At 34.7% G+C, this 19942-nt stretch overlaps 1 protein-coding gene across 1 annotated transcript; it reads left to right on the forward strand.

Moving 5' to 3' along the window:
* The first annotated feature begins 13879 nt into the window (after positions 1-13879).
* On the forward strand, positions 13880-17912 carry LOC126977520 (transcription factor hamlet-like). The gene has a single exon (XM_050826375.1). The coding sequence runs from the start codon at positions 13880-13882 to the stop codon at positions 14657-14659; it is 780 nt and encodes a 259-aa protein (XP_050682332.1). The 3' UTR covers positions 14660-17912.
* The last annotated feature ends 2030 nt before the right edge of the window (positions 17913-19942 follow it).

Here is a 19942-nt window from a genome sequence, read left to right on the forward strand (position 1 = left end):
TTTTATTAACATAACTTTCTACTGATTAGATATGCGAATAAAGATAACTAGGAATTGGGTCACATTTTTTGATCCGCGATAGTGAAAACGCGAATCAAGTGACAACTTACTCTATATAAAATCAATCTAATTTAATACTATGGGAATATATCATGGTATTCCTTCATTCTTGATCACATCGTTGTTAGCACGTCATTATCACAAAATCATTTGATAGATCTTTAACACCCAAGTAATTTAATGTGAAACATTGAATCAATGTGACAGCCGCTCACTTTCACCCATCAAACTGTATAATAATTATTACTATGTACTATAATTTATTATTTAATCAATTGAGTAATTTAGATCACAACACTTTACGTTATTATGCTTAGCGAAAATCGTATTTGAATATACTTGCTCTAGGTTTAAATTACTGTGCGTGGTACCGGATGTGGGGACGGTTGTACATTGTCTGTTTGGTTTAGAAGATATTATGTGATAATGTGGTACAACAGCCACATCCGGCCGCCTAAGGCTTAAGGGAACTGGTATGTTTTAATATTAATTCATTCGTTAAACATAGATTACGCAATATGAGCTTGTTAGAAACAATTTTTGAGTTATTCATTACAAGTTTTAAACTTAAATGTTGTATTTCTTATTTTATTTTATGAAATTATGGGACAAGACGAGCAAGACGTTCACGCCACTCAAGATTCTTGAAAAAACCTAAAAATTCTGAGTGGCACTACTACTGCGCTCGTCACCTTGAGACATAAGATATCAAGTCACATTTTCCCAGTAATTTCACTAGCTACGGCGCCCTTCAGGCAGAAACACAGTAATGCTCACACATTACTGCTTCATGGCAGAAATAGGCGCCGGTGTGGTACCCATTATCAAGCTGGCATCCGGTGCCAAGTAGCCCCCCTGGTAAGTCATCCTTAAGTAACTCAAAAGTCAGTAACTCAAAAAAAAACGTACTTGTCAAACTTCATTCTCAACTTTGGCAAAACCGAATTAAGAGATAATCATTATTGATGTCATTGTAAATAAAATCTTAAAATTAATTTAAATTCTGTAGAAAATATCAACTTTCAAAATATGCAACTAATCTGCATAAGAATATTTAAGTCGATACATACACACTAACATATCACCATCCTGTTTTAAGTCCTATTAGCTTTAAAGATACGAATAATTTAAATAATCATGGAAACTTTGATTTGAAGAACGGACCACGTGGAAGTCCACCCACACAGATGAATAACAATGAATTGAAAGAGATGGTGATCCGAGCCAAACTACCCAGGAATTAGCGGCATGGTTTAACGTTACCTTACCAACAATATTGACTCATATACGTCCAATCAATAAAATACCGAAATATGAAAAATGGGTGCCTCATGTTGAAACTTGTGTTGCCTTGTTGAATCGATACAGAAATGAAGGAATATTGGATCTAATTGTGACATGCGAGGAAAAGTGGAATAATGCAATGCAACATTGTCCCATAAAGGCAAAGCTTACAAATAAAAAGGTAATGGTAACTGTTTGGTGGTCTCAGCATGGTGTTATTCACTATAGCTTTCGCCGATCTGGTCAAGCAATAACAGCAGATGTCTACTGTGTCGAACTCCGAACAATGATAGCAAAACTACCAGTGAAACAGCACCGACTCATGAATCGATCTTCACCATTATTGCTCCATGATAACGCGAGACCTCATACAGCATGAGAAACTGTTTTAACTCTACAGGAACTGCAATTAGAAACCATTCGTCACCCTCCGTATTCGCCAGACCTTGCTCCAACGGACTACCATTTTTTTCATTCGATTGGACAATTTTCTATGTGATAAAAAGTTTTCTTCTCAGGAGGCAGTACAAAATGCAGCCGATACAGTTTATCGAATCTAGATCACCACAGTTCTTTCGGTAGGCATAAATAACCTTCCTATAAGATTGCAGCAATGTATAAATAATAATATTGATTATTTTGCTTAAATAAATATGTTAAATTACAAACAAAAACCAATTTAAATTTTTCTTATATTATCATTTAAAAATCTATGCATTGGGCTTCCTTTAAACATACTAATAATATAAACATTGAAATAATATTTAGTTATTGACAATCAAACATGCTGTTCGTTCCCTGAGCGCATTCACAATATCCTGAACATATCCCATTATTTATTAAATGTATTAATAGTTAAGTTTACGAAGCAAGTTTAGTGACAAAGACCTGACCACCTACATAAGAATCACGTGGGCGATTTCGTGCTTAGATTTTCACAAGCCAGCACTATCTTGTTTTTATGTTGTTAGTATTTGTCGCTTTTATAGTCTAGTAAATTCTTAACAAAACAGTTAATCTTAGTAGCAGCGAACGTGAATTAATCTGTTGATGTTATTTCGTACTTTAATTAGTTTAACTGTTATTAGATTTTACCGCCGTTTTCAATAACCTATCTATACTTAGTTTAACTTACGGATACATTGCTGTCACCGTTATTAATATCAATATCTTAACTATCCGTAGTTATGTCTAATATAGTTATAGTCCAATTCTATCTGTCAATAGGTTATTGGAATGTAAGTAAGCGTAAAGGGATTGATTTGTCTATCTCTAGTAAGTTAAACTAAGGATAGATAGGTTATTGAAAACGGACGTTAATGTATCTTAATGAAAATTATAAGGGTTTGAAAAGGACATGTAGATCTGCATAATGTTAGATAATATAAAAAAAAATTGAGCGATGCTTTAGATATTATAATATAATATAAGGTATATGCATTCATTTTAATCAGATTTTTAATAAAATATTTTGAGTTTTCATAACTGACTCTAAAGAAAACAAGTCATATTGACAAACTACAAGGAAAAAATTGTTACAAACATTACCTAGTTATTATATTATAGTATATTAGCATATGAATTTAGGGCATTAATAGTTAGTTGTTCAACAAGTGAGCAAAGTTATTTTTTGCTGCGAGTGAGCGATTCTTATATAGACTACTGAGGTAGTGAGTGATTTAAAGGCACGAGACAAAAAAAATTTTGCTCTGGTGTGAAACATACAACTTTTCACCTCGACTAGCGAGAAAAGTGTTATAGTAAGAGAAACAATTAAGATAATATTTTTTTTTAACAATGAGATAATACGCTAGGCTAAGATGAGTTTCGGAACGCACCGGATCGTATTGTTTATTATTTTAACGTGGAGTAATTCCCGGATGTATGGTCGCGTGGGGTTCGAAGTTTAAATCATTTTGTCTCACGCTCGCAGCAAAAACCGTTTTTGCTGCGTATTTTTACGTAGCCATAGCCCTTTTCGTGCTGAAGAGTTGAAAATAAATTTGATAACATTGTAACACAGGCAAGACTTTTAATTATTATAAGTCGTATTTGTTAGTTTAAGTAATCACTGGATTAACTTTAACGTTCCAAATTGGATTGTAAACATACACTTAATTACTTACGAAGTTACAAAATTATAAAATATCTAACCTAACACATATTACTGCCAAATACCACAGGCTTATTATTCTTTATTGGAAATAATGAACTAAAAGATAATTAAGCGCATGGCTGATACGATTTCACATCTAAAATCTCCAAACAAAAACTAAGAATGCAATGCATTATATGGCCCAACATACATATGGCCTCACGTACACAAAAACAGCTGATTTCTGCCTGTTCACACGACAAACGCTCCGATTCCCACATTCAGTGCATTTCATAGCCTTTTATCGTATTGCGCCTGCGCGGCAGCCCACTCTCTATTGGTCAGGATTTGAATCCATGTCGAATATACGTCATTCTTTACAAATTGCTCTATAAAACCGTAAGTCTCATTTTGCAATGACGGTTTTTCGTAGAAATATATTGAGGCGATGTCTTTTTCATCTTTCGATCTATAGTAGTTATATTTTGAAATCATTTTCCGAATTGGGCGTTTAGTCTAAAATTAGATGGAGTAGGATCACTTTTCATATAACTATGTGGGTATATATATTTCGTCCCAACATACTATCTAAGCTAATATAGTCTAGTTGGTGTGCTAAAATTATTTTGGAAAAATGTAAACTTAAGGAGTTATATATTCTGTAGAGAAAATATTTTTATAAGTGTCGTTTTTAAATATGAGAATTTATTATTTGTATATTTATTAGTCAATTTATATTTTCCCGGGTAGAAAAATGTTTAATTAATAAAATCAATGGAAATAAGTTGCAAGATCAGGCTAAATTGACTGCTTAATTTTCTACAATATTCAAAGTTAAAAAGAACTATTAATGCGATGATCGGTGGTGATCACCTACCTATCACAGCAACATAATCATCAACAGATAGTCAACAGGTTGGTTTATGATGATTAACGGCCGTTTTCAATAACCTATCTATCCTTAGTTTAACTTACTAGAGGTAGATAAATCTATCCATTTACGCTTACTTACATTTCAATAACCTATTGACTGATACTATTTCACGGTAACTAATATTATAACAATGTTGGACATAACTATGGATAGATAAGATCTTGTCATTATACGGTGATAGCAATATATCCGTAACTAGAGATACGTTATTGAAAACGGCCGTAAGTGAAGCGTTTCCAGATTCAGTAATTGCAATCGGGAACCCGAGAAGATTTCGATTACATGACAATTTTGTTGAATCGCATTATGTTCACAATTTTCTTACTCAGGCGGAACCCTAAATAATCATCTGAAATAGACAAACAAACTAATAAAAATTACATAAAAACTAGTCAGAGGCTATTGCAAACAAACACATGAATTTCATTTATTTATGTAGAGATTTTATATATCGTACGCACTCAGCCAAATTAAGATTTTTCCCAACGTTATAAAATATAGTTATTTAAAAGGCAATTAATTGTAAATCAATTGATTACATTACCCATTCGACCATGTACGTAGTACTTCGTTAGTAATCTGTTTTCAAGACTTAACAAATGGCTTTAGCAAAAGAAGAGTTATAGGAAGTTTTCTTTGAAGTTAATTTAACGTAACGTTAATATATAAATCTATAGTTTGTATTCCAACTAAAATAATTATATATTTCTATACTTAAATTTTTTTGGAGTTTCCCTGCGAGATTAAATCAGAAATGAGGAGATCCATAGGAGAAGCAAAGACACCGACATAGCTCAAATGATTGCGAAACTGAAGTGGCAGTGGGCAGGGCACATAGTTCGACGGATAGATGGTCGCCGTCCTCAAATGTTGACCATGTACCGGAAGACGTAGTGGGACGAAGCAGACGCCGGAATACGTTGGATGAGGGCAGCGCAGTACTGATTGTTATGGAAATCTTTGGGGGAGGCCTTTTACCAGCAGTGGACGTCTTCTAGCTGATAATGATACTTATGATTATAAAGAGGTAAAGTCTGTGAGCTTGTAGGGTTTTTTTATTATAATAAGGGACGAGGCGAGCAGGACGTTCAGCTAATGGTAATTTATATGCCCTGCCCATTACAATGCAATGCCGCTCAGGATTGTTGAAAAAACCCTAAAATTCTGAGTGGCACTACAATTACGCTCGTTTCGTTGAAACATAAAATTTTAAGTCTCATTTGCTTAGTAATTTCACTAGCACGGCGCCCTTCAGACCAAAACAATAATGCTTACACATTACTGATTCACGGCAGCAATAGGCGCTGTTGTGGTACCCATAATCTAGCCGGCGTCCTGTGCAAAGGAGCCTCCCATTTGTAAAATTATTCTCTGGATGTACTGAACCGATTTTGGAAATTCTGCAGCCAATAGAAAGCCATCTAATTTGTATGTGTCATATATATATTAAGCCAAAAAACGAAATAATTTTTGACGTGCTAGTTGGATTAGCAATGTAAGCCGTGGAAAAAATGGCAGTACGAAAACGTTTCTTACAAACGCTGTTGATTTAATTTATCTTTTATAGTCTTAACCCAAATTTAATAACAGGCCATAAACGAAACCAAATAAATATTTATATTATTAAACTTTAAGTTCGGTTGTTTGTAGTTTTAAGGCAATATAAGCAAACCTACCTCCATTCCCAATTTGCAACTATGTTGGCAACTATGACATTGGATATATTCGGTATCTTTATCTAACACATATATCAGACAGTAAGTTGACGTACACTGTTTGTTCCACCTGGCTCCTGAAAATACTTACAGACATAGTTTTCTTTATTTATAACCTGGAATAGTTAAATCATACGAAATATCATGTTGACTTGACTTTCCAAACATCGCATTTTACAATCTAAAAAAAAATAAAGTACCGGCTGTTAACTGTTAATCCGAGCAGCCTATCTCCCTCGTGGAGTTGCAGCCTATCTTGTATTTAGCTGATAGTTTTTTTTCGTTTATTATGTATTTGTTGTAATTCTGTTGTTTCTACCTATTAAATAAATACATACAAAATATTGTAGTGGGCACACTTTGTAATTTGTATGTAGGAGATCCTAATTCGATTTCGGGAATTCTTTATCAATATTTTGTATGCACCTACAGTAAGTAATATACTCAATATTAATAATTTCTGGTATATGTAAAATATTCTAATAAAAAAGAGACTTTTTTATGTATCTATTGTTTCAAAACACTATTTATTTTTTATCCTTCTTAATTTCATGAAGTTAGCTAGTCATTATGAATGAAATACCTGAAATTAAATTATTATATAAGCTCTACTTCCTTACTTTATTTATCTAAATAATGTAATATAAATGCAAAAACTATAGAGAACAGTTTCTTCTCGGTGGTTGAAAGTTAGTAGATTCCAACGGTATAAAGAAATAATCGTCAACAAATATTGCAGTTGTGAGTAGCTGAATGTCTTTCAGGAATTTGTTTATAATCCTCGAATGTCATATAATTAATACTGTCCTGAGAGTAATTAGCATGAAGAAAACGAAATTTCGGAACACAAAAAAATACCTGACAAGTACTGAAATTATAATTTGAGATCAATATAAATAAAAGTTATTTTTTAGAGTTGTAGACTTGGAGCATATGGGAACAGATCATAGATCATACGGTTACACTTAGTATGGCAGTAGTCGCGACTCTATTCCTAAAACAGATACATAACATACATCAGTCATCAATAAACAGATGACAAAAACACGCGTGTGAATCTTCGCTTGTATAAATAAACAAGAGATAGTTCTGTACTATGAGTATATATAGAAATATACGCTTGTCTCTAATTGTAAAACGTGGCAATTAATCATACCACTTCTTCCTATTTGAGCTCATTTCTATTGCATGCCTTAAGGGCGAAGCGCGTAGGTATGTTCTAATAGGGCCTAAATTCAAAATATCAACGTTTTATCGCATAAAATCGGAGTACCTGACGACCGAGCCTTGCTCGGATTTTTAAGAAGGTACAGTACTTAAAAAAAAACTACCTGTATACTAAATTTCATTAAAACCGTTGGAGCCGTTTCCGAGATTCAGATTATATATATATATAATCTGAATCTCGGAAACGGCTCCAATATATATATAGTATATATTCATTAATATACAAAAATTGCTCATTTAATTAAAGATATAAGATAAGATAATATAATAATCATATATATATGGGAAGCCATGGAATGTAAATGGTAGTGGCGGTATAATTTTATTTTGTGTAGTTTTAATTAATTTTCCGAGGGAATTAGTCCGTTAGTGAGTTCCGGTGAAATCTTTCAACTAAATCACAAAAGGTATCACACCAAAAAGATAGTGAAATAATAATTAAAATCTAATTAATAAAAATTTAAAACTATAATTGAAATCTATCAAGTAGTTTTTCCGATCCACACAAATGAAGACCACTGCTATTTTATTTATATAGATTCTTCTTCTTTATAAAAAAATATTCATAATTTAACTAATATCTTTTATTAATATTTTTGTTTCAATATTGAATCAACACCTGATTAAAAGTTTTTCAATTTCATAGCGTTCCACTGTATGCTCACCCTGCCAAAAACTATGCATATGTAAATTTTTAACTTATATTAATATTCTTACAATTTTAATCCTTTCCAAATGTATCATAAAGTGATAAATATGTGAACACCACAAAAGCATGTTCTTTAGTGTTCGCGATTTCAAACTAAATAAACTCTTAAAGTATATAAATATCTTAAAATGGTAGCTTTAAATCTTGGTACACACAATCTTCGTGATATAGATGTAATGAAATCTATATCTAAAATTATTAACAAACACTAAATCATATACTATATTTGTAAAATATGATATGACATCGGTACGCCGAGTATGGATTTACTGTCTAATGAATTTATTCATACAAAAAATGTTTAAAATGGGTTTGACTAAGAGATGGCAATTAGCAGTATGAAATATTTTTACCGATACTGTTAAGGGCAGCTAAAATTATATACTGTTACGGCCTTCCAAATAAGTTATACCTGAGAATGGAAGTCGCTGATAATATCGTACATTATCATCAACAGACTTTGCATGGCACTTATGGCAAAATAAAACTTATATAGGAGAATTTTTCATACCTCAGGTTTCGTAGTGAACTATGATTTTTTTTTAATATCGTCTACTTTAGTGATAATTTAGCTTTCTATATGATAACGAATATCGAAGATCGAGTTTGTGGGTTGATCCAGTACATTTATATATCTCTCTCTACTACTCGGTTGTATTCGATTGGTCTCTAACATAATTCTCCACTCCGTCCCATCCTCGGCTTTCCTCAGTGCTGCAGTCACTTGGGAGTCATTAAGGTTCAAAATTTACCAAAACATACCAATGGTCAACGGCGCCTATTTCTGCCGTGAAGCAGTAATGTGTAATCATTACTGTGTTTCGATTTGAAGGGCGCTGTAGCTAGTGAAATTACTGGGCAAAAGAGACTTAACATTTTATATCTCAAGGTGACGAGCGCAGTTGTGGTGCTGCTCAGAATTTTTGGGTATTTCTAGAATACTGAGCGGCACTGCATTGTAATGGGCAGGGCGCATCAATAACCAACAGCTGCTCATCTCGTCCTTTATTGTCATAAAATAAAACTTGATCTGACCATTACAGGGTGAGGGTCGCGTAGTCGTTTCCCGTAAACTTTGCCTAGCATTAACTTAACATTAACTTTTTCAAGCTGTTTGGCTGCCTTCGGGAAATGTAGCCCAAGTTGTGAAGCACACGCTGGAAGCAGTTAGTTGACAGCCTGGTTTCTATGCCAATTTGTTACAGGATCGAGATACTGATTGTCTTAATCTATACACACATAATCGGATTTGGTACGGCCTAAGCTTCAGACACGGTCCAGTAGTGGACAATACTCGATGGTAGGTCGCATTATCCATCGCACAAAATTATTATTATTAACGTCGAGATTAATTGGTGCACAGCGCTTACCGGACCGTCCGATGGTCCAGCCGTACCAAATCTGACCATGTGTTTAGGCCCTTAGCCGTTCACGGTTTTCGCATCATACATCGCCAGTCAATTAATTGTCCATGATTCCGAGCTGTGAACAAAGATGAAAAATACTAGACTCTGCACGAGCGTATACCGGTGGGAGGCTTCTTTGCACAGGATGCATGCTAGAAAATGGGTAATGTGAAAGCATTATTGTGTTTTAATTTGAAGGGCGCCAAAGCTAGTACTATTTATTATATAATATTGGGCAAATGAGACTCAACATGTCTCAAGGTGACGAGCGCAATTGTAGTGCCGCTCAGGATTCTTGAATTTTCAAGAATCCTGCATTGTTATGGGAAGGGCGTATCAATTACGATCAGCTCAACGTCCTGTTCGTCTCGTCCCTTATAGACATTTAAAAAAATATTACCATATGCAAATGCAAATTACTCAGTTGGTGTTAGGTGCGTTCTTAACACAATCACATCAACATGTTTACATTACGAATTAGTATGCTTCCGTTCCGCTCTGCAAACCAAGTACAAAACTCGTTATTGGTTGAAAACTAAGAAAATACACATGTAATACTAACACGCAATAATAACTCTCATGTAGAAGGTATAGAGACTATAGTTGTGTATATGTTTAGTGTTTGTGTAGGTACTGGACTTTGATTCGTGTTTTATGCATTGTATATAAAGATATTACTGTTTATCTACCGTGAAGATATAATGTTAAATGCTGTAGATCATATAACTTACTCTCTCTCTCAGAGATCTCAGAGATCTCAACCAGTCCGCTGAAACTACACGTCTTGCCATGTGGAGGTCACGGCTAAGCACCTCAAACCCGAACATCAGCGTGAAAGAGAAACTATCCGAAGGATACAACCTCAGTTGGCTTATCTGGAAGTCGCTCAACCGCCTCAGAGCAGGAGTGGGGAAATCTAGGGCAAACTTTGCGAGGTGGGGTTTCATCTCTGGACATGATACGGAGTGCATCTGCGGTCATCCGAGACAGACCGTTGCGCACATGACTGGGTGCCCTGCGTGCCCGACAACATGCACGAACGAAGAGCTACACGAGGCTACCGACCGAGCTATCACGGTTGCGGCTTTTTGGGCTGCCCGTATTTGAAGTGACCGTCGACTCGATAAGAAGAATATAACTTACTTAAACAAAAAACCAGTACTCTAGCTACACAAAAGTCTGCTGCAAAACTTAATGCTGAATCAAAACAAATAAATTGAATTGTCAAAACAATAAAATTAAACAATTTACTGTAAAACACACAATAGACATAAATTTACAATAATATGTGAATGTACAATCTATTGAACATGCAATCGTTATAGATAACACGACTGATTTCAATTCACACCTTAATACAAATATAATGCCTACATTATTACTTACAGATAATAAAGTAATTTATACACGGAATAACTTACCTTCTTGCATTACAATTAGCTGACCGTGATGTTATTTTAAATCTTTACATAAATAACTAACGACCTATTCGATATGCATTAAACCACACAAAAGTGTGAATTTGGAATGGCTCAGTTAACGGCATAGTGAACGAATAAACGCTTCAAATGCTAATATATCACAAGGCGGTAAGCTTGCCGTGATAGCTCATTGGTCACGCTGTTTACATTAACATATTTACCATGTTGACTCCGCCTACTTCGAGTATGCCACATATTCTCATCCTAACCCCGTTAATTGCCACGTAATTAGTATGTTGTGACTATCTGACGATGTTTCCCATCGTCGAAATTGCTAAACGTGCGAACGCTGACACAAAAATGCGTCTACCTTCCGCTACTATCACAGCAAAAACTCAGAATAATCATTCCTTTTTTGGATGTTCTTCCCGAGAAATGTTAGTTGATGTACGACGTAGCTCGGTGTCGAATAACAAATCATAAGCTAGCAACGCGGGGCTCACGAGTTCGCCTAATATGGTTCACCGGATGTCGAAGCACGGCTCTTGTTCAATGGATTTATGTCGACTGGTTTTGGTGCAAATTAACCGCACGTTTAAACGTAGGCGTGACTTAACAAATTTGTTACTTCACTATTATAAAGAAATTGATTCAAATTCTATCGTATTTTTAAACAATAACAACCTGTTACTGTCTCAATATTTTCATTTTCTGAAGTTTTACTAAATATTATAATGCATGCAATGGATAAATACCAGCGGGAGGCTGCCGGCTAGATTATGGGTACCACAACGGCGCCTATTTCTGCCGTGAAGCAGTAATGTGTAAGCATTATTATGTTTTGGTCTGAAGGGCGTCGTAGCTAGTGAAATTACTGGGCCAATGAGACTTAACACCTTGTCTCTAGGTGACGTGCGCAATTGTAGTGCTGCTCAGAAATTTTGGGTATTTCAAGAATCCTGAGCGGCATTGCATTGCAATGGGCATCAATTATCATCAGCTGAACGTCCTATTCGACTCGTCCCTTATTGTCATATAAAAATAACGAATTCCAATAGATTTATTTCTAAATAATAATTTTACATCAATACTATGGTAGTCAGCAAGTAGCAATTTAAATATATTTGAAATCCTAACATTTGTACGCAGTACAACTGTAATTATATCGAATTGCGACAGAGTACTCTGTCCAATTGCACTATTAAACGTATCATTAAACTCTCGATAAAGCCTCGTTGATAATTAATTACAAAAAACATCATTTCTGTGGCGATCTAGTTTCGATGTCGCAAGCAAGTGGGCGGCGTTGGAAGGCGCTCTCGCAGCGTAGGAGCGGCCAGCCTGTTACTCAGATGTTCACAAACCGACCGCACCAGTCATGTCATTTCGCAATCTCTCTACACATTTTAGAATATTGACGTTTCTAGGATATACATCATGAATGTATGCTATCAGAGTCGAAGTAGAGCAATATGTAAAAGTTGTTATGCACATATCAAATAGGTCCACGTTAATTGGTATAACGATGTTGCTCAGCTAAGCTTGATTTATGCATGTATTTTATTGCAGGGCACGACTGTAACAGCCCAATACCATGCTTTCCACCTCGATAGCTAAATAAAACATGAGCTCAATTCAGACTTGGCAATTGTTCAATTGTATTTTGAAATGAAATATTATTTAAGGTTTTATTTTGACGAATGGAGTTAATTTTTCTAATATAGAACGATCTAAGAATATCTTACACACAAATTCAATAATATCTTAATTGAAATCCAACCGGGTTAATTAGTAAATGGTTCACAACTTCCATACTCTCGATATCTGATAACCGTCAACAAACCCATCTGCGACATACATTTATTGAGATATTTATCAACTGGGGAAAAAACATTCAAGGTATCTTATGACCATTCCCAATATTCAGTCTATCTCCGGTTGTGGCCTACTTGAGATAAAAATCGTAACTATCATTGACTTTTCTGTCTCAATAAACTTATCAACGGTAGCTCACCTTATCCGTACACGCTGTTTGTCAATGGGAGGAGGTATAGCTTACCAGCGATAGAGGTTTGTATGTAAATTGCAACTCACGCGTCCCAATATAAGGCGATCAGAATCACTTATCTGGTACGTTGGGACAGCTTCAGATTATTGACAGCTAATTACTGACAGTAGAAGGTGGTAATTTATCTCTATCTGTATATAGTATATTGGGAACGGCCTTTAACCGTCATGGTAATATAATTATATAATAGAAATGATTTCGCGGAGACTTATACTCGGGTTACTGAAAGTCCAGGTACTCAACATAGCGAGCCAACTATATCCAGTTACATCATTTCCTTGGAATATTGCATCGCTCTATCACCAAATTATTTAAAACTCAGAGGTGGCTTAAGCTTTGTGAATGATAAAAAAACTCTAATTTATTTGAAAACCTAAAAACACTCTTCCTATTTCATATTTACGTTTTCACTTCTTTTGGCAGATTATAATTTGTAACTTAAATTCATGAACGATGCAGGACTCGAACCCCCGACTTCTCGGGTCCCGTCCGAGCGCTCTTACCAACTGAGCCAACCGTTCGACAAACTGAGACTTGAACAAGATATACTAAGATTTACGAACCATGCGTCACTCGAACGGTTGACTCTGTTGGTAGACTAATTTGTATAATTGGAAATTTCCGGAAAAACGTTCCAAGCCACAATAATGTCCAAATTGAGTTAAGAACGCAAAACTGGTCACGTGATTCATATTAACAGACTGACAAAAAATGGCAGCGCTACTGTCACTCTTTAAATGATATCCTGACTTAGTAACCATCCACATGTATGGAATACACTAATATTTATAAAACTTTAAACATGAATTCCTTAAAATGTGAAGTTTGTGCCTTGGAACGTTTTTCGGGAACTGCCTCCAATTAATCCCAGAAGTGAGGAATATCACTTTAAAAATAATAAATTGTTCTTTTGTCAGTGATGGTGTTCTGTTTGTTGCAGGTCGTTGGCGCGCGAGCCCAATGAGCGCGTGCGCTGCGGCCGCCATGCGCGAAAAGCACGCGGCGCCGCGCCGCCTCGCCTCCCCGCCATCCTCCCCTTACGAGACCCACGCCAGCCCCCTGGGCTCCCCGCGAGCTGACGAGCCGCTAGACCTCCGAGTCACCCACAAACGCCCGCAGAGAATAGAAGATGAAAACTGCAATCTGATCACGCCCTCACCGCCTCCACATCCGACCCACCCTGCTCATCCAGCGCATCCAGCACTTCTACAGTTCTGCAGGAGATTGCCGCTGGCACTACCCGCCTCGTTCGGGCGATACCCATTCTTACCCGCAGCAGCTGCGACTTTGCTTGCACCGGGGTCTCCCAGACCTCCACCTGTGCCTCCAAATCCTGGACTGAACAGGGCTCGCGATCGTTACACGTGCTCCTATTGTGGCAAAGCATTTCCACGAAGTGCGAACTTGACACGACATTTAAGGACCCATACAGGCGAGCAGCCATACCGGTGCAAATATTGTGAGCGATCGTTTTCAATATCGTCGAACTTACAACGGCATGTGAGGAATATTCATAATAAGGAGAGACCATTTCGATGCCGTCACTGTGACCGTTGTTTTGGACAGCAGACGAACTTGGACAGGCATTTGAAGAAACACGAAAGTGAAAATGGAGATGATACTCGTAGGAGGTCTCCGGAAGAGACATACTTTGAAGAGATTAGGTCATTTATGGGCCGAGTGGCACCAGCTCGGAGAACTGCTGCGGCAGCTGGTGCCAGTGCTGCAGATCATACTTGATAGTGACATGTTCAGCAACATAATTGCTAAGAAATCTCGATGGTGAGCTACTATCATTAGAGTATACATAAGACTATCTTTAAAACGTTGTGAACGATTAGACTAAGAACCATTTAAATCTCTGTTTCATAACTTATGAAGAAATGTGGTTTATTAGCGTAATTTAACCTAGCAGCATTTATTGTTTGCACAAATATACATAATTATTAAGGTAGTTATGTAATTCAATTTAATTTGACTAATTCTAATATTTGTTCATTGAGAAAAAAAAATCGATCCAATTTCTTTCATCTTGCTGAGCCTTATATTTGCAAACAAGAATCATAGTAATACTAATTAATGTTAATAATTGCTTCTGGATCAGTAACTAACTGATTATTTGCAGAATTTTGACATTGATCTAAATTCATTTCTAATAAATCAGATCAAATCAAATCAAAATCACCTTATGTAAGTCTCGAAAATGAACCTTATGAATGTAAAAAATATATTTTTCTCTCTAGAGAGACTTCACTAATACATTATACACTAATTGTATGTATTCTAACCTTTTCATGTAGCCTAATTTTAGGTACTATAGATCTGACTTCTTTTCAGTGTGTACATCTCCGATTGAACCGTTTAATATCAATGAACATTACAACTACTGACAATCAAATATGAATTCTTGTTGGAAAACACCAGCTATAATATTAAACTTAAACATCTGCTAACGTTATTTATAAATTATACTCAACAAGTTTGTAGAAGAAAAAGTATCTTAAATTTATTATCTACCAGCTATTAAAAGCTAATCTAGAAATGATACCTACTGATGTATTTTAGTGTAAATATCTTTACATTTAAGAAAATACTGCAAATAACGTATACGAAGTTTTATTATATAGATAGACATTAAAGGTTATGTCTTCCTTGATTTAAGAGTTGTTCCAAGTGTTCGATAAGTTAGACGTAGTTATAAATAGCTCATAAAATGTGTGAATGTAATGTAGTAATGTAATATTTTTGTAAATTTTGCTTTGTATGATGTTTTTATATTAGAAATTTAGTCTGAGAGAAAACGCCGGTTACCATAAACATTAGTTGTTGTTAATTGAAGATATTATAAATATTTTTTATTGAGTGTTAGAAAAGTATAATCTGATTGAAGTTTATCTGATGTTAGGTAAATTATTATTTTTGTTTAGACGTAACTGCAAGTAATATTAGGCCTGTTATGTTTCAACATATTATGAAATACCATGTTAATAAAAATTTTAATTGACTATAAAAAGATGTTTCGCTTAATCAACTTTAAAATTAAGTTGAATAAACTGTGATTTAAGTTAATTACTTGCTGAAATTGGCATATTGAAATGAAAATTGAAAACATGTCTTAGACGAAGTCTCTCAAAGAACTAATTTAATCGTTCCTTTAAGTATAGATAGATCTCTATTAAATGTTACGAGTGTGAAAAATTCTATTTTGTAAATGTCTGTAGGACTATTTATGTGGTATTAGTGGTACTATACTAGTAATAAACCACTCCAATATTAAAGAACACAACAAGCTCTAAGTGACCACTTTAAAATTTTTAACAACAATGAAAGTGTATTCATAAAATTGTAATTATTTCTAATTTTGTTAAGAATTTAAATTACTATTCTATGCTTCTATTGCGTGCTCTTTACATATTACTTTTTAATTTAAAATTCTCGATTCTTCATTTTCTTCAGTTCTTAGTGAGTTTATATTTTAATCACTTTTATTAATATCGTTAGTTCATGGTTGGAAAACATATATGCTTGTTGTGTGTCATGCTTTAAGTTTGATGTTGCGAACAGTGGTTGAAAATAAATCTATTAAATTAATAAAACATGTTCCTATGTTTTAGACTCATAAAAATTCACGCATATTTTTTAAATTATCTCTTCTAAATGGTTTACTATTTTCACGATAAAAGATATTCCTCTCTTCCTTTTAATTTATACCAAAATTTATGGATGATGTGGGATTCGAACGAGGGTCTCCCGGGCCACGTCCAAGCGTTCTTTCTAAATTTGGTACAAAATAAATCTGTTTATTTTATCCCAGATATCACTTACAAATAACAAACTGTTGGACTTTTTTTTTAACTGAGACAATGTGACGAGACAAGATGTTGACCTGATAGTGAGTGATACGCCCTGCCCATTAATGCAATCAAGATTCTATAAAAACCCAAAAACTAAACGTAACAGCTGGGATTACACTCGTCACTTTGAGTCATAAGATGTCAAATCTCAAAACCCCAATAGTTTCACTAGCTACGACACCCTAACACAATAATGCTTTGACATTATTTACAGAAAAAGATACCGCTCATCATACTACGTACTCATGTAGCTTTTGTCATTCTGTGCAAAGAAGCCTACTTCTAAAAGTGTTTGAAATTCCCAAATCTAAAATAAAAATCCAACCTATCTGTAATTATTATTTATTTTTCTCCACTGTACGTTGCATCCACTTTGAATACGAAGTACCTTTTTTAATCATATTTCCATTAGATAATATTATGATATATACAATGTTACCTTGTATCGGTTAAATGTGCTTGCCATCTATATGTCTGTTTAACAAATTTAATGGATTTAAATCTATTTGTACAACCTATGACTTTGTTTCTGTATAATATTTCTTTAGGCATATCGGTCTATAAAAGGATATTAAAATACAATAGAATAAAAATAAAAATATATACTTATTTTCTTTTACAATTTTGTTTATAAACATAAAACTTTATAATCAGCAATTTCTATTTTGATATTTGAAATTGATAGAACGCGTTACTCGCAACAAAAAATCTCATTAGTGTGAAAGTGACAGCTTTATCGGCAATACTGTTCCCTCTGTTCTGTTTACCTATATTCATCCACGTGTATATGTAAAAATTTAAAGTTATAATATTATATCGCTTCAATGAAATGAAATTTTTTCTGCAGCGCAAATGTATAGTATAGAAAGACATAGAGTTTTTGACGATTTAAATTCATTAAATTTTTATTTCCAATGTCAAAATATTACTTAGATATAAGACTATGCTTGCAAAAACTAGAAAATAGAAGTATACTGGGACCAAATTTAATTTCGAAGTTCTATGAGATGCTACTTAAATTATCAATAGGTTATTAAGTAATAGAGATTATAATTTCATTTTGTACTTTTGATAATAATATAAGTCGATCGAAGGTCACCAATTACCTTATCAAAATGAATTAAATAATATAAATCTTATATGAGAGTTTTTACTGCCCATCCCTTACTTTTTACAATAATCAGTTTTTATTTCTATCAGTCATCATATAATTTAACAAAGTGAACGTTTACACGTTCACGGAGAAGAAGTTTAGAAAGTTACAATGAGTAACAATTTTATTTGTCAGAAAATAGCAGATGACCAGACCAAACTTCAGTACTATACGATTTAAAGGGTCATTTTTATATGCTATTGATATGAAACGCGCTTCTTGGAGATACTCATTTAGTATTATCCTAGAGACACCACGCAAGGAAAATCATTCCACCATTTTGTTCCAGTTGCACGCGGCAGAAAATCTGTGTTGTGTCGTGCGAAGGTGGAATTCGCTGGCAGAAATGAGATCCAACTCTTTGGATTATTTTCCGTGAAAATAAGTACGACATACAATAGAGCGAAGTCTCTACGTAATACTAAGAGATTGACCATTCACAGAGCACTAGGTTCCCCACGATTTGAGCAGCTTGCGTTGCAGGCGGTCAAATAGCTAGCTGATACTGAGATGAGTTGACTAGAGATGAAGGAAAACTCCATAATGTTGAAGGAAGGGCCGGCTTGAACCAATTAACTCAAGGGTTAGTGTAACTAAGCCTTGAGTTAATTGGTATCTTCTAACTGCTTTTGCTGCATTCTTGTCCCCGTCAGTATCACTTTGCATCATTTGACTCTTTGGCACTGCTTAGAGATGTGGATTCTCTCGGCATCTTCGATCGCATATATTATCATGATGAGAAAGAAATTTATAAAATGGCGCAGCCACTGTGAGGAATCATCTTCTAATTTTCCTAATCAATACGAGGTACAACTGAAAATCGTTCAAACTTACTTTTGTAGCATTCTCCCACCTCAAATGCCGGCAACGTAACTCTCTGAACCATTGGTGTTTCCGATGTACACTAGGTGGTTTTTACGCTTCTTCAGGTAAATCAATTGTCCGTTTGATGATTGAGAAAAAACTGAATAGAAGGATTAACTCACACCAGTCGACGTAGAACCTGTTTTAGGGGTCGGCATTGCTCTTAAAATTCTTCTGATGCATGAGTGTGTTGCTGGGCTGTATAGGATAATGAATTTATTTATGCTTATTTTTTTTTGGTCTCGGTGTGGTAAGTGTTTTTCAATCTGGTAGTGCGTTTTTGTGTGAAGAAATTATCAACACTAAAAATATGGAACTTATACGGTATTACGGTCGCTTTATATTGGAACTCAGCCTCTTTCTTTTCGGTTACACAGGGGTGAGTCCAAAAAATTTTCTTGTTTGAGTCAGTTTATTAATATTGAACTTTCTTGATTGTAGGCAATGACCTTCTATACATACGTCATTATTTGTGGGTAATCTATAGCATTCTATCATTTATAAAATTATAATTATAAATAAGATTAATTATTAATGTTTTTTTGCCATTGTCATCGGAGTTTTAACCTCTAGCGCAAGTCAGTATAACGACTTTACCATATAGGCCGTCAAAATTCCATCTTAAATATCAAGATGGAAATGTAAATCTTGATATAAAAGAGTGGTAATGAGTTTCTTGCTACTTCTTCTCATTAGCTCAACCCTTTACGAAGTAGCGTTATATTAAATAAGATAAAAGTTGAGATTCACAAGTGTCATTTCCGTGACCTGTTTGAACAAAGTGATTTTGATTTGATTTGATTTGTTGACGGGCACGTCTATCGTAGTATCATATTACACTGCGCTTTCGGTCATTCTCTGAGGCGTTACGACTCAGATCATATTGATACTGTAAGGACAAGTAATATTGATTAACAGCACTATCTGCTCAATGCAGCAGATATCTTTTAACAGAATATATTCAAAAACTAAGGCGAAAACGTACAATCTTCACATACTTTTTTGAATAGTTGTTGATTCCGCAGTAAGAGATCCCCTCCAATTAAGCATATAAATATCAATGTTTTTTCTTAAGCTCAATACATTATTTAATGCCCAAGTATGTGCATATTCCAGACATTGCTATTGTTATTGAGATAAAGATCTCTGGTT

The sequence above is a fragment of the Leptidea sinapis genome, chromosome 45, assembly GCF_905404315.1.
Source record: "Leptidea sinapis chromosome 45, ilLepSina1.1, whole genome shotgun sequence".
In the NCBI taxonomy this organism is placed as follows: Eukaryota; Metazoa; Arthropoda; class Insecta; order Lepidoptera; family Pieridae; genus Leptidea; species Leptidea sinapis.

Bases quoted from the DNA above. Each gene is read 5' to 3' on its own strand.
- LOC126977520 (XM_050826375.1), top strand. From the start codon at position 13,880: ATGAGCGCGTGCGCTGCGGCCGCCATGCGCGAAAAGCACGCGGCGCCG.